Source organism: Poeciliopsis prolifica, unplaced genomic scaffold (genome assembly GCF_027474105.1).
Source record: "Poeciliopsis prolifica strain line A6 unplaced genomic scaffold, Auburn_PproV2 SCAFFOLD054, whole genome shotgun sequence".
Taxonomy (NCBI): Eukaryota; Metazoa; Chordata; class Actinopteri; order Cyprinodontiformes; family Poeciliidae; genus Poeciliopsis; species Poeciliopsis prolifica.
The window spans coordinates 1,508,559-1,521,757 of NW_026562429.1; the positions used below are offsets into that span (position 1 = coordinate 1,508,559).

Genomic DNA, 13,199 nt, shown 5'->3' on the forward strand with positions numbered 1-13,199 from the left:
CAAACATTTCAACATGCATGAATCACACAATAAAACAGCGATTGGACATGAAAACAGATAAAAGACAGATTCATCCTTGCAGACAATAAGCGGAAATTCTTTTTTTTTTTTAAGCAGCATCAGAAAGACAGTTTTAGATTTGGCCTTCCAGGGTCCAAACTGGCAAATAAAGGAAACTAAACCATTCAACTATTTTTCCTTTTTTTTAAATTCAACTGCGGTGCGGTTCAAATGCCAAACGATCCGCGAACAGCTCCAGAAGCAGGAAGCAGAACATAGAGCAGGGCATTCTGGGTAAACGGTATGTGGTCTTTTACCAACAACTATGAGAAATCAGTAAAAACCTGATGCCAATCCACTGTTGTTTACGTTTCATGAAGAAGGAAGTGGTGCTCAGTGTCTTCAGAAGTTTTCATGTTGTTTCCTTCCGTGGTTGTCGATGCAGCGCCCCCACAGGCGAGGAGGGGAACATGCTTTTTAACTGTTTGGTTTGTTTGGCACAAATGTTGCAACTTTGGCTCCCAAACTTACTCACTTTAGTTTGAGTAAGTAATCTGTAGCTGCTGGCTTGTGTAGCTGTTAGCTTCAGTAGCTAAAGTTAACAGCTACTCCTTTGGCTCTACCTTTCATGTCTTTATTCTATTTGAAACCGAGAGGGTTTTTTAGGACCTGAGATGTGGAACAAGCATCTAGTCCTTTTAAAACACATGTGACAGACTTGCAGATTCTCTCTGAGGTCTGCTAATTGGACACCTAATCCTAGCGGTGCGGTCCGGATGAAACCCTGGCGATGGCTTTGTGCGCTGTAATAACTGACCTGATTAGCCTTGGCGTTCTCACACACAAATGTCTCATAATTGGTGGCAAATGTTGGAGCGTTGTCGTTGACGTCCAGCACTCTGATGTATACAGGCACACGGCTTATCTGTCGCGGGTTGTCTGGGAAACACAAAGGTGGACACAGTGACTTCACACGGATAATTATTCCTTCACAGGCGTCTGGTGCTGAACACGTGAGGCTTTGGCTGCGTTTCCAGGCAACCGCTTACATCTAAATCAAATTATGTGTATATAAATAAATAATGAAAGAAAAACAAACTCTGTGCAACAACAAATAACCGACTCCACAGTTTAAATCTGTTAATGTAAGACTCTACATGTGAAATCTGTGCAGAGGTTTGCGGCGTTTCAATCACAACAAGCGAAAATGAGACACATCAGAGCTGCAACGTCAAAGTAATTACTGCAATGGAAAAACAGAAAACTGAAGTTTGCTGAAAAATTTATTTACTTCTGAAATTTACCCCTAACAGATTTTAAATGTCAAACTAATTTGAATTTCAGATATGATTCAGATTTCATATCTGCTACACAGAGCATCCTGATCCAGCTTTGACATTAAGTCTCTCTGGACGAATTTCAGGCCATTTATTTCTGCAGAAACGGTTTTAATTCAGCAAAACATGGTTCAGATCAATCTTCTGCTTCCTACATTTATGGACATTTCTCTTTATCTCCGTTTCAATCCAAACTACCTCCATGTTTGAGTCTGATGCTCTTTTCCTGAGATGCTGTTCAGTTTACAGCAGATGAAACGAGACTCATTATTCTCTTCAGTCCACAGAAGATTCTCCCCAAAAGTCTGGAGTCCATTTCTGAAATGTCGCAGTGCAAAGCGGCTGACCCTGGAGTTGGAAACTCTGGCATCCACTAATCAGAGATTTGAGTTTTTGTCCTGGCACTGATGCGGGTCAGCAGGTCATCAGTCCGGGCTCGGGTGAAACAAAATGGCGGTGAAAGCAACCAACTAAACTCACCCAACTAAAAACACCTCTGAATAATCTGGTCAATCCAGACAGCAGGTGAATCAGGCCTCTTTATGCAGGTTTCTACCATACAAGTGCCACTCACATTTGGATGACGAACAGCATTTCCCAGCCAGCACTTCACTTCAACGTCCAAAGATCCAAAAACCCAATTTGGCAGTGAGAATGCAGAGATACAGAACCGTCTGCTGTACTTACTGAACTCTGTGGCGATGACGGAGACGTTGTGCCAGGCGTTCTCCTCTCTGTCCAGCTCCCGCAGGATGAACACCGAGCCGTTTCCTGCGTGGATGTTGAACACTCGGTCCATGTCTGTCCGCCGGTCGATGGTGTACCTGCACCAAACACACAGAGGGATGAAAGCTTGTAGAGACGGTGGCGTGTTTATCTGGAGCGGTCACTTCAGAGTTCATAAGGGGAGTGAAATGAGGTATATGTCTGGGTAAGAGACTTGACTGGCCTACCTGTGGTGTAACGCTGGAGTGAGGTGAACTAAAGGCTTATTCAAGTCTGAAGATGCTTAAACTGTTTCCTTGAGCAGGATGGGTCTGTGGTCCGTACAAAACATGCTTAATACAGTTTTTTTTTAAACTAGCAAGTGGTTTCTGGACGGTAAGTCAACAACAAAACTCTTGTATTTTCCAGCAGCCATTGTACAGAGCATACAGGGGTAAAGCCAGCTGACCAAATGAGCTGGAACTCTACAGGTATGTGTTTGAAACGCCTCATTTTCCAAACACTAAAAAACATTAACTTACTGCCAAAATCAAGTGTTTTTTTTTTTTGTTTGTTTTTTTTACGTTTGGGTTTTTAGAAACAATAGAAACCTGAATGGAAGTACAAAAATGTTCAAATAAACATATTACTGCTAAACCTGGGCAATATTGCTTAAATATATAAAAAAAATTGTCAGATACAATTTTAATAATTTGTTTTTCTTCAATTAATTTTTTTAACAAGGAATTACAAATGATAAATATTTGCAAAAAGTGTTTTTTGCTTTAAATCAGTCATGCAAAGGAGCAGCAGGGCTTCCAGGAATTTTGCTTGATGACGAGAATACAGTTGCAGCAGAAAGATGCAGTTTTACCAGAAGGACATTTTAGATTCTAAGTAAAAGAAAATAATAATTTTAACAAGGAAAAACAGCTTTGACAGAGATATAAAGATTGATATGACTAGCAGTTTGTGAGCTCATGCTGCTGGTATTAGTCAGCAGCTTTATTCTTGTAATAAAAAAGAAAAACTGTGACCTGTCCCTGGACTTCAAAGTCTAAATTAATAGAAGTTTTCAAACAAAATGGCCGCCTGAGGAACGCTGATGTCACTGAACTATGGAAACACAATAAATCCAAAACTTAAATCTTTAAAAAACAAAAAATGTTATAACCCAGCCCTAATTATTGCATGTAAATTATTCAGTTAGAAAATGACACCCAACAGTCTGTATCCCGTTAGTTAAAGTCCATAAATTTACAGCTTACTGCAATAACGCATGTAAATTTATTAAAGGGTCGCATATTTTAGGAGTTTATATTCCTTAATTATGATGATTATGGAATGAAATCAATAGAAAATTGAGTTTTAAATCCTAAATGTCACATTAAAGCCAACGCAGTCATTGACTGCTGACCTAACAGCTGTCCGTCTGGCAGTCAGTGATGAGCAGCAAAACGTCGCTGCCAAAGCAGCTGCCAGCCACCAAACGCACCGACGACGCTTTAAAATCAAGATATAGCAAATTCAGCTCTAGGCAATGCTTTTCTGCAATACCTGCATTGAATTTACACAAAAAATGACACTAAAAGTACTAGTAATATGGTTTTACAACTGTTTTTTAGATGGTTTTTCTTAATAGATTGGAAGCTACATGTAAAATCAGTTCTTTTCTTGCAAATGTTTATATTTATCTTTATAGTAAATCCTCAAAGATGTCATAAAATAGTGGCTCTTTAAAAGTAACGGCAAGTATCCTGTACTTGCTTCCATGCTACGCCGCATTGATGCAGTAATTAAAGCAAAAGGAGCCCCTAACAAATACTGAACACACGTACTATAAAGTGCATTTACATAAGAATATTTTTTTTATTTAATTTTTACTTTTCCTGTAAGAACATGTATTTTTAAAGGAGAAAATACTTACATTTATAAATTGATCTATTATTGATTTATTACATTTATCTAAAGATTAAAAGACTTCACAGGTCAGAAAAAACTAAAATCAACAAAGTAATGCAATAATTTTTATTATTTTTAAGGTTTGTTGTCATTTTATCTCAAAAATGTAAAGATTTTTCATGTTTGTTGCGTTAAAGGAAAAACACAGATTTTTCCTATTCTTTCAGGCCAAGATATTTGCACTAGAAACCAGGCAGAAATATTTAAATCAGAACATTAACCTGGAAGTTAAACTGTAACAAACATCTGAAGTTACAGTGAAGAGAATCGGTTGGTTTGGTTGTTTCAGCAGCTTTGACCTGTGGTGGGGAGTCGCCTCTTCACACAAACAACACAACAGTGGAGTGTTTTCTCTGCTTGCCGTGAAAACAGCGGCGTGATTAATGGAGGCGCCGGCGTCACGAGGGCCGGCGTAAGCGGCAGAAGAACCCCGAGGGGAGGCCCTGAACGCCTCGCTGCGCCGCTCTCCTCCTTCCACAGATTTGTTTTTCCCACCGTTTCCTCCTTCCTCGCCGGGCCAAGCTGAAACTCTAACCTCGTTAAATCTGTGTCAGACGTGGGCTCTGCTAATTGCTTTTCTAAGAATCGCAATAATTCAGCCGGCTGGGTCAGACTCTGACGCGGAGATAACGGCGGTGGCTCGGCCCGGCCGGGGATCCGAAGTGCTGCGGTAAGCAGGCCGCCAGCCGGTCGGACGGATGGGAGGTCGCACAGGGTCACGGGAACGTTGGCGATCAGCTAATTCTTCTACAGATGGGGAACGGCGGCCATCTTTACAAATCACCTCCTCTGTGATCATTTACTTCTCCTTCCATCTTTATTCCTGAAACATTTGAAACATTCAGGAAGCCTCTTCAGTGTTTTTGCTGAGCTAGCATATTTTATTTCTCTGGTGTCAATAAACCATGATTCCTAAATAATTCCAAACGTTTAATTTTGGGGTAATTTTTTTAGGGAACATATTTTGTAAATTTAAAATTTTTGTACGTTTTTATTCTTCCATTTGTGTCTCAGTTTCTTTGGAAAAACAGCAAGAGAATTTAAAACAAAACTGCCGAGACATTTTTGGACAATATCTTCATTTCCATTAGAAAAAAGTGAAAAAAAGTCATCGGTATTCCGCTACTGACGAAAAAACACAATTTAGCAATGGGAGTGCTTCTATGAAGTAAGAAAAACGTTTCATACATGAAAACGTTTATGTGATAAGTCATTAACAAACATCCTCCTATCACTTCCTGTTGTCCTCTTTGTCGTTTCCACCAGTAGTAACATTTTGTTCATCCCACGACTCATGATGCAAATCAAGTGTTTCTCTTGGAGTTTTGCGAGAAACAATATTGAAAAACTTGATTGTGCTTTTTTTAATTAGTGTGTTTCTATTAAGCAAATTTATTGTTGTAATTTGAATTATATGACAAATAGAAACAAAGTTAACAAGTCACTTTTTTGGGTGTATGGAAAAAGAGCCATTTCAAAAACTTTGCAAATGTGACAGATCAGCAGGCACTGCCCGTAACCTAGCAACCGATGTGGAGTTCAAGCATGTTTGGTCAGCTGGTATTACCACTGCATGTACAATGGCTGCTGGGAAAGACAGATGTTTTGCTGTTGACTTACCATCCGGAAACCACTTGCTGCATTCTTGTTGGCTGTGTAGGAGGCTCCACTTCTGCTTTTCAAAGGTGTACAGTCAGCTTATTCTGATTTAAAGTGACAAGACGCCCAAACGGCTCATTCTGAAAGGAGCTAACAACAGGCAGAACTGAGCAGACTGAAATCTCTTAAGAATAAGTTTGTGTAAAAAATGTAATTAACATGTTTTGTGTAGCCTGTAGACCAATCCTAACCTGTTCAAGGAAACATTAGTGACATTTAATAAGGCAACAGTAAACCACTGGATTTTTAGCCTTGATCTAAAGGATCTCAGTGTTCCAGCAGTTTTGAGGTTTTCTGGAAGTTTGTTCCAGGTTAGTGGAGTGAAATCCTGAATATTCTTCATGTTTGAGATTTTTTTAGAGGAATAACTTGTTGCTGCTTTAAATGAAGTACAAAGTCAAACATGTAGAGTGAGATCCACTTTAGCTCCACTAAACATGAGTTTTATTTACTAGCGGCAGCTGTCAGATTGCAAATAATGAAACGTCCATTTTTATTTATTTTTTTACACCTTCAGGGGTATTTAGTCACATGTCAGGCCGGCCAGCTGGACAAAAACCGAAGCCTGAACTTTTAATGAGGACAACGTCCTCTAAACATATTTTAAAGGCCTGAGTGTAATTAATTAATCATTCGACGACACCGGCTGAATTTCTAACACCTCAGCAACAAAGTGCTCCTCATCTCCATTAAAGCTGCGCCTCCCCATGATCTGTGTTTGCATTCCTGTGAGCACGTGTCTGCGTGTGTCACTAACGCCAATAAATCCAAAACTTTCTGATCCCAGGCAGCCTGCAGGCCTCCCTCCCTCCTCCGCGGAGGAGCGGCGGTAAATGCCACCGGGAAGCTTTGCCGCTGATGACGGGTGATAAAAGAGAATGATATCATATTTGACACCTGCAGTAAAGCGCTAGAACTTCAACCTTGAGAGCCAACTCCCTCAGAGGGTCGTAAAAATGAAAAAGTCTGCGCCGGAGAGGAGGTGCCGCCTCGCACCTCCCCGCCGTCGTTCCCGTTTATTGGAGTCATTCGGATAATTACGGATCTGCATGAACTGGGGGAACTCTGGACCCGCTGCTGCATCTGCCAACTCTTTGTTTCAAACGCCTGTAGTGATCTAAAAAACATTCCTTACTCTCAGACATTTGTTTTGTCCATTGCTAACATTAAAGCTAAATGTATTTTATTTCCAGGGTGCTGAGCTTTTATTGACCAAATCCAGAAGTTACTAAAATCTCCAGCAGATTTGAAAGCTGCTTTGAGTCGGGAACATAGTCAAACTGTTAGGAAGGATTTTATGCAGTCTGGAGCTGAAGCCTAAACATTTAAGAAAATCAACAGTTTAACTGCAAAAACATAAAATCTTTGAAAGTATTTTCTGTAGTTTCTATTGCAAAAATCTTAGCACACTTAAAATAAGACAAAACAAAATTTTCAGCAAAAAGGAGCTTATAATTTTATAGCATTGATGTGAAAGCATTACTTCCACTGGCAGATTATTTCACATTTTTCCCATTTTCTAAGTCAGATGCATCAAACTTGAGGCTCGTGGGCCAAAACTGACCCACTAACCCTGTTTATGTGGCCATCAAGACTAACGAATCAGATGCTTTCACTAGAAACTAAACTGCTTTTTATGACGGTGTGTTTTTGCAGTGCCAGGACAGAGTCCAGGTCCGGTCGGTTACCTGACCAGGCTGTGTTTGTCGTCCGGATCCGACGCGCTGACCGACCCGATGATGGTGTTCCTCGCCGCGTCCTCCCTCACCTCCATGATGTAGCTGGGGCGCTCGAAGACGGGCGGCTCGTCCACGTCCTCCACCACCACCTTGACGCTGGCCTCGTCCCGGAAGGGCCCCATGGAGTAGAAGCGCGGGTTGATGTGGACGTTTTCCACCTGGATGCGGAGGCTGTACTGACGCTTCTTCTCGTAATCCAGAGGCTGAAACAACAGACACGGCTCACATCCAAACATCCTGCCATGTTGGTTTCAACAGCAGATTCAGTTTTTATTCATTAAATGTCTCTGGAATCATCTAATGACCTCATGTGAGGGACTTAGTGTCTTCAGAGACACTAACAAGACCTCTGATGGACACAGCGTCCAATAATCCAATAATGTGACTCATGTCGCATTTCAGTACGGGAGAAAAAAAACTAAACATGAAGATAACAAGGCTGCCTTAATTTAAAAAAGGCCAGGATTTATGTCAGGAGTTTTAAGACTCCAGATCTGATTCATTTGAACTGAACAGAAACACAAGAGAAAAAATAAAAACAACTTTTCTTCTGTCGACGCCTTTAGATGCTTTTCAGCTTGATTTCCTGATGCTCGGCTCGGCGGCTCTGTAACAATCAATCAGCGCTGCGGATTGATCTTCGCAGGGTGACATCTGTTCCTTTTGGTGTGTTTCTTCTTTAAATGAAGAGATCAGCGCCACAGATTATCGCTCGGCGGCTTCGGCGTGATAAAATATGAAATGGAGTGCAGAAATCTCATCTGGTTCTCTGATTAAAAGTGGACCAAGCAGAAAGAACCTGCAGCTCAGAAGCTCAAACGCCACAAAATAAGTTCAGTAAAACACCTTAAACTGCTTAAAACCCAAATTTAAATTGATTATTGACTAAAACCCAAATTTAAATTGTTACTGATAGCCTCAGCAAACACAAAAAGCTCAGAAAGTGTCAGATAAGAAATAAAAAAAGCAATGTTTTCCTGCCAAATGTGCTAAAAAAAGTCCTTGCTTTCTTTTCTAAAAAAGGAAAAAATGTTTTCAAAAATTGACTTTAGTTTCTGTTTATTGGCGCCTTCAGTCTCTAGAAAATCCATCTTCTTTCGTTCTTCCTCTGAATTTGTTGGTCTTTGTCTCTGTTTTCATCTTGTCCTCCGTCTCTCCTCTTGTTCTTCGCATTAGTTTCTCTCTTTCCTTCTTTCTCTCTTTCTCCTCTGAGCGTTTTTGTTTTATAAGTTCACCTCCGAACCTTTTAAATTTCTCTCTGAAACATCAGACTGATGATCCTACAGATGATGGAGGCCGACTAACAAGATTATTTCAGGTCATGGGAATATTGAAAATTAAGCTAATGAGGCTTAAACGTTTTTTCTTTCAAAGCATGTAATGCAAAACCACAAAATGCTCCCGAGTATTTTTACTCTCCAGTGCAAATGTCTTGGTAAAATTGAAATAAGACAAAACAATAAAACAGATTCAAACTTCTTGAATTAAAATTTCTACAGCTACATATTTTTTGTGTAGTTTCTACTGCAAAACTAACATGCAAATGACTTTTCATCAAGATACAGGACCTTGTTTAAAGTCAGTAATTCCTTAATATTGATTTTAAAAAGTAATTGTACCAATGGCAGATTATTTAAATGTTTATTTTTTGTAAAATTTAAGGAATTCTTGACCGAAAAAATCTCGTATTTCTTTTAAAAATTTTTCTTGTAAGAGATTAGCACAAGAAGTAGAATTTGTTGGTTAGATTTTGTGTTTTTGCAGTGGAAACGTCCTACTTTAGCGCTTTATTTTGCTCAGAATGAAAGGAAACATCTTTAATTATCTTGGATTATTCCTGTAGTTGATGTTTCCCTGTTTCTAGAGTTCTGCTGCTGCTGTTTTCTTATTTTTTGACTTGGCTTGTTTCTGAAGCTGCAGCCAGCGAAGGTATCCCTGCAATGATGGGATTAATTGGTGAATGTTGCATTTTAATGAGCGCAGAGCAGGAGCAGCTGGATCAGAGCGAACCTCCTCGCAGGCAGCCAACCACACGCATAAAATAAAATAAGAGGATCATCGAGGGCCTGAATTATGGAAATGAAATCCAGATGGAAGGAGCCCCTGAATCACGGCATATTAGAAGTGATTGATTTCTGCAGTTTGCCGTTAAGGTGGAGGGGGTCCATGTTCCTTTGAAGGGCCAATGGGACGACAGGCCTGTTTAATTATCAGGCTCAGAGTTAGAGCACGCTCAGTCCGCGCTGCTCGCCGCGCCGCAGCGCCTACAAAAGGCAATTATGTCATCCGCCGCCTAATGACGGCGTGATGGAGGGGATCGATGGGAGGCTGCGGCCCGATGAGGCAACGACCAGATACAGTTGGATACATCAAACGGACCTCAGCTCCACGCTGCCATCCATACCGGCATCAATACTCCTGCATCAACCTTGAGGAAGAGCGCAGCTCGCATGAAACAAATGTACTGGAAGTGAGAGCAGGCGCACGATGAAATCCAATAACGCCGCTGTCCGTCTGCTGCCCGCTGAAGCAGAGAGGAAATACAAAGTTCCTCTCTGCTTTTTCCTGCTATTGATTGGGCCGGTGTGTTTAAAGTGAGGCTGCGGGGGAAAGAAGATCACCTGATTTTACTCTCAATAGACTTATTTGTACAAATTAAACGTGACTATTATGCTTCTTTGAGGAGGTTATGATAGATCTATGGTATATACAAAACATGTTCGTGACTTTTCACGCAAAATCTTTCACAGATAATGAGATGATAGTGAGAATGGGTTGTTTTATGGCACCTTGTCTCTTTAAATCCACATCCGCAAACAGAAGCACAATTGTACAACTATGCATCTTTGAAAAGCAAAAGTGGCGCTTCCTGCACAACCAACAAGAATGCAGCAAGTGGTTTCTGGATGGTAAGTCAACAGCAAAACACTTGTCTTTTCCAGCAGCCATTGTGCAGCAGTAAAACCAGCTGGATAATAATTAGGCCTGTCAGAATGACAAATTGTCCCAGAAGTTATTGTGACAAATGATAATATTGTTTGGAGACCATTTTCAAGTAGCATAACAGTATATAATCTGGCATTATACAGTTATAATGCAAGATTAATCATTAATAAACCTTAAATTCTAATAAATAATTAACACTGGAAATGGAAGACATTGAAATATCCAAAATAAATAAAACACAAAACAATCATTTTCCAAAAACATGAACTTATTCAAAAAAAAAAAAAACTTTGTTTTTAGAAGCAGTAAAACCCAAATGACATCATTTTACATCTACATTTCTCCAAGTCTGAGCTTTAGACCTGAGCCGCAGCGGCGCGGCCCGTTTGGGTTTTAGGCCAGTAAAGCAACCACAAAATAAAGGTTGATTCCTGAGATTCACCTTTTGAGAGCAATAATACTTGTTCACTCGTTTGACTGCCGTGCCGACCAACTATACATCTGTTTTTATTGCCTTCAACTGCCTTCAGAATATCCACTTTCAGAGCTGAGAGATTTTTAGCTGGTAACTTCAGAGGAGAATAACTTTATGAATGTTACTCAATGATCTAAACTCGTAGAATCAGACAGAAACTCCTGGAGTCAGATTAACGGCCACGTTATTTCATAAACTAATTATCCTAAAAATGTATTTCAAACAGATCATCGCACCTTCAGAACATCTAGATTGTTTTCCAGTGGTCACAGTCAACCCAAACCAAGAAAAAGTCTTAATATGATCAGAATTAAATGGTAATATTCAGAGAATAAAGTAATTTTATCAAAAGTCCACCATGAAAAATACCAACAAATTAATTATCAAAGATTTTTTCTCATTCAAATGACCTTTCTCCTGATTTTGAGACATTATCCTGACAAAATTGTATATTTATTCTGCTAACAGTATAACTATATTCTCGAAATAAAACAAAAATTCACAGAGCCTGGCAACAAAAATGTATGACTGAAAAAAAGCCTCTTTTTGAACATAAATTCTGTTTTTTGTCATGTATTTTTCTGAAAAAGAAAGCAAAAGATAAATAAATAAAAAAATTCAAAATTGGATTTGAGATGAAAAAAATAGAAATTTTATTTTTTAAGCCCAAAATTCAGGTTTTTAAGATTAATATGATTTTGTTGGATTTCTGATATATTTATAATCTAACTCACTCAAGAAGCTTTTGTCTCATCATCGCTCAGCTTGATAAATGAGAATATGAGAAATCCAGTAACGCACATCTTTTCAAAGAGTGGCGCTAGCTGTTCAATCCTCCAGCCACTGAGGGGCGCTGTTATAAAACATAACTTAACAAAAACTTGATATAGAGTTACCAAACTTGAACAGTGAGCTGCTTGACTGTTTGGATCATTTTGTTTTTGCCGTTAATGTTTCAAGAGTCCTTAATAATTCGTCTAAACTGCCATTGACCCATTTACTTACTTTTATTGTGTTTTTGTCATATTTTGTCTCACGATTGGGTAGAATTGCTTCTGTCACTGAAATATTGCCTGTATGGAATTATATGTCGTCCATTTACAAGTCGATAAACTCCTAATGATGCCGAATCCTGCATTTGTTGGGTTTTATGTTTAGTGTCACGCAGAGTTCAAAGGTTCAAAGGTTGCCTTTATGAATGCACACATTTACACTTTTCTGTTTGTTAAATGCATTTCACAGCTATGCAGAGCACTGCGAGCGTCAAACTGGTAATGAAACGGCAAACAGAGCAACACAAGGCCGCCGTCCCTGCGTGTGATTTCAGCTTGTATACACCAGAGAAAATCAAGCTGTGAACATCCAACAATTTACATCACAAACGCTACAAATACCTCACATTCCCACCGTATGTGGAGCAGATTTATCCTTGATGATCGTCTACTTTAGTGCCATTAAATCACGTCGCTCATTTAACTTTACAAAAGGGTATTTACTTTCATCGCTGATGTATTTACATCGCAGCCCTGCACTGCGCGGCGCGGCGTTCAGCCTGGCTTCGGATGCACAACTTTAATCCAGTGATGCTGTTGGTGCATTAATCCCCAGCCGGGCGAGGCAGATGGCTGCCCTCACGGAGTCCGGCTTTTGCTGGAGGTCTCTTCCTGTTAAAGAGGAACTCTCCGCTCCGACTCCCTGTGAATCCTCCGAGGATCCCATTACCCCGAACTGGACTCTGTTAAAACAAACCGGACTGGACCGAATTTATCTGGACTCCTGTAAACTGTTTGCTTCCTCTTTAGACAAGGGCTGCAGTTCTGTGCAAGAGGGAGCCATTTTAGTTTCCAACCTTACACTGTAAAAACACAAAACCTTACCAAGTATTTTTGATCAAGTTTCTATTATAATATCTTAGTACATTTAATTTACAGGTAACTTTTCACCAAGATATAAAAACTTTTACAGGCAGTTTTTAGTTAAATAATCTGCCAGTGGAACTAACACGGTTTTAAATTAAGGTTAAAAAGTTATTGACTTAAAACAAGTTGTTATATTTTGCTGAAATGTTACTTGAATGTTAGTTTTGTCTGATTTGAAGTGTACTGAGATATTTGCTGGAGGAATACTTTGTGTTTTTGCAGTGTGCAGCCCTACCTTTAATAAAGACCAACAATAATTCTTGGCATAAAAGCCCAAAAGGAAAAGCTTTTACTTTGAAGCAGCCAGCCTGTTCTTCATGCAACGCACCAACTAAAACCTAATCCTATTTTAATGTAAATATTCCAGAGTGATGCAAGAAAGCGCTGCGGGTCACAGTTAAACTGCACCCCGCTGATGTGTAGAAACTACTTAATAAAGTAGGCATTAAAACAACAT

At 39.6% G+C, this 13,199-nt stretch overlaps 1 protein-coding gene across 1 annotated transcript in view; it reads right to left on the reverse strand.

Moving 5' to 3' along the window:
• LOC129378872 (cadherin-6-like) overlaps positions 1–13,199 on the reverse strand; it is a 77,159-nt gene that overhangs the window by 7,702 nt on the left and 56,258 nt on the right. The window contains exons 7-9 of the mRNA XM_055059368.1: positions 7,352–7,605; positions 2,025–2,161; positions 818–939 (exon numbers count right to left, since the gene is read on the reverse strand). Coding sequence (XP_054915343.1) covers positions 818–939; positions 2,025–2,161; positions 7,352–7,605 — 513 coding nt within the window. The remainder of the gene's footprint in view (positions 1–817; positions 940–2,024; positions 2,162–7,351; positions 7,606–13,199) is intronic.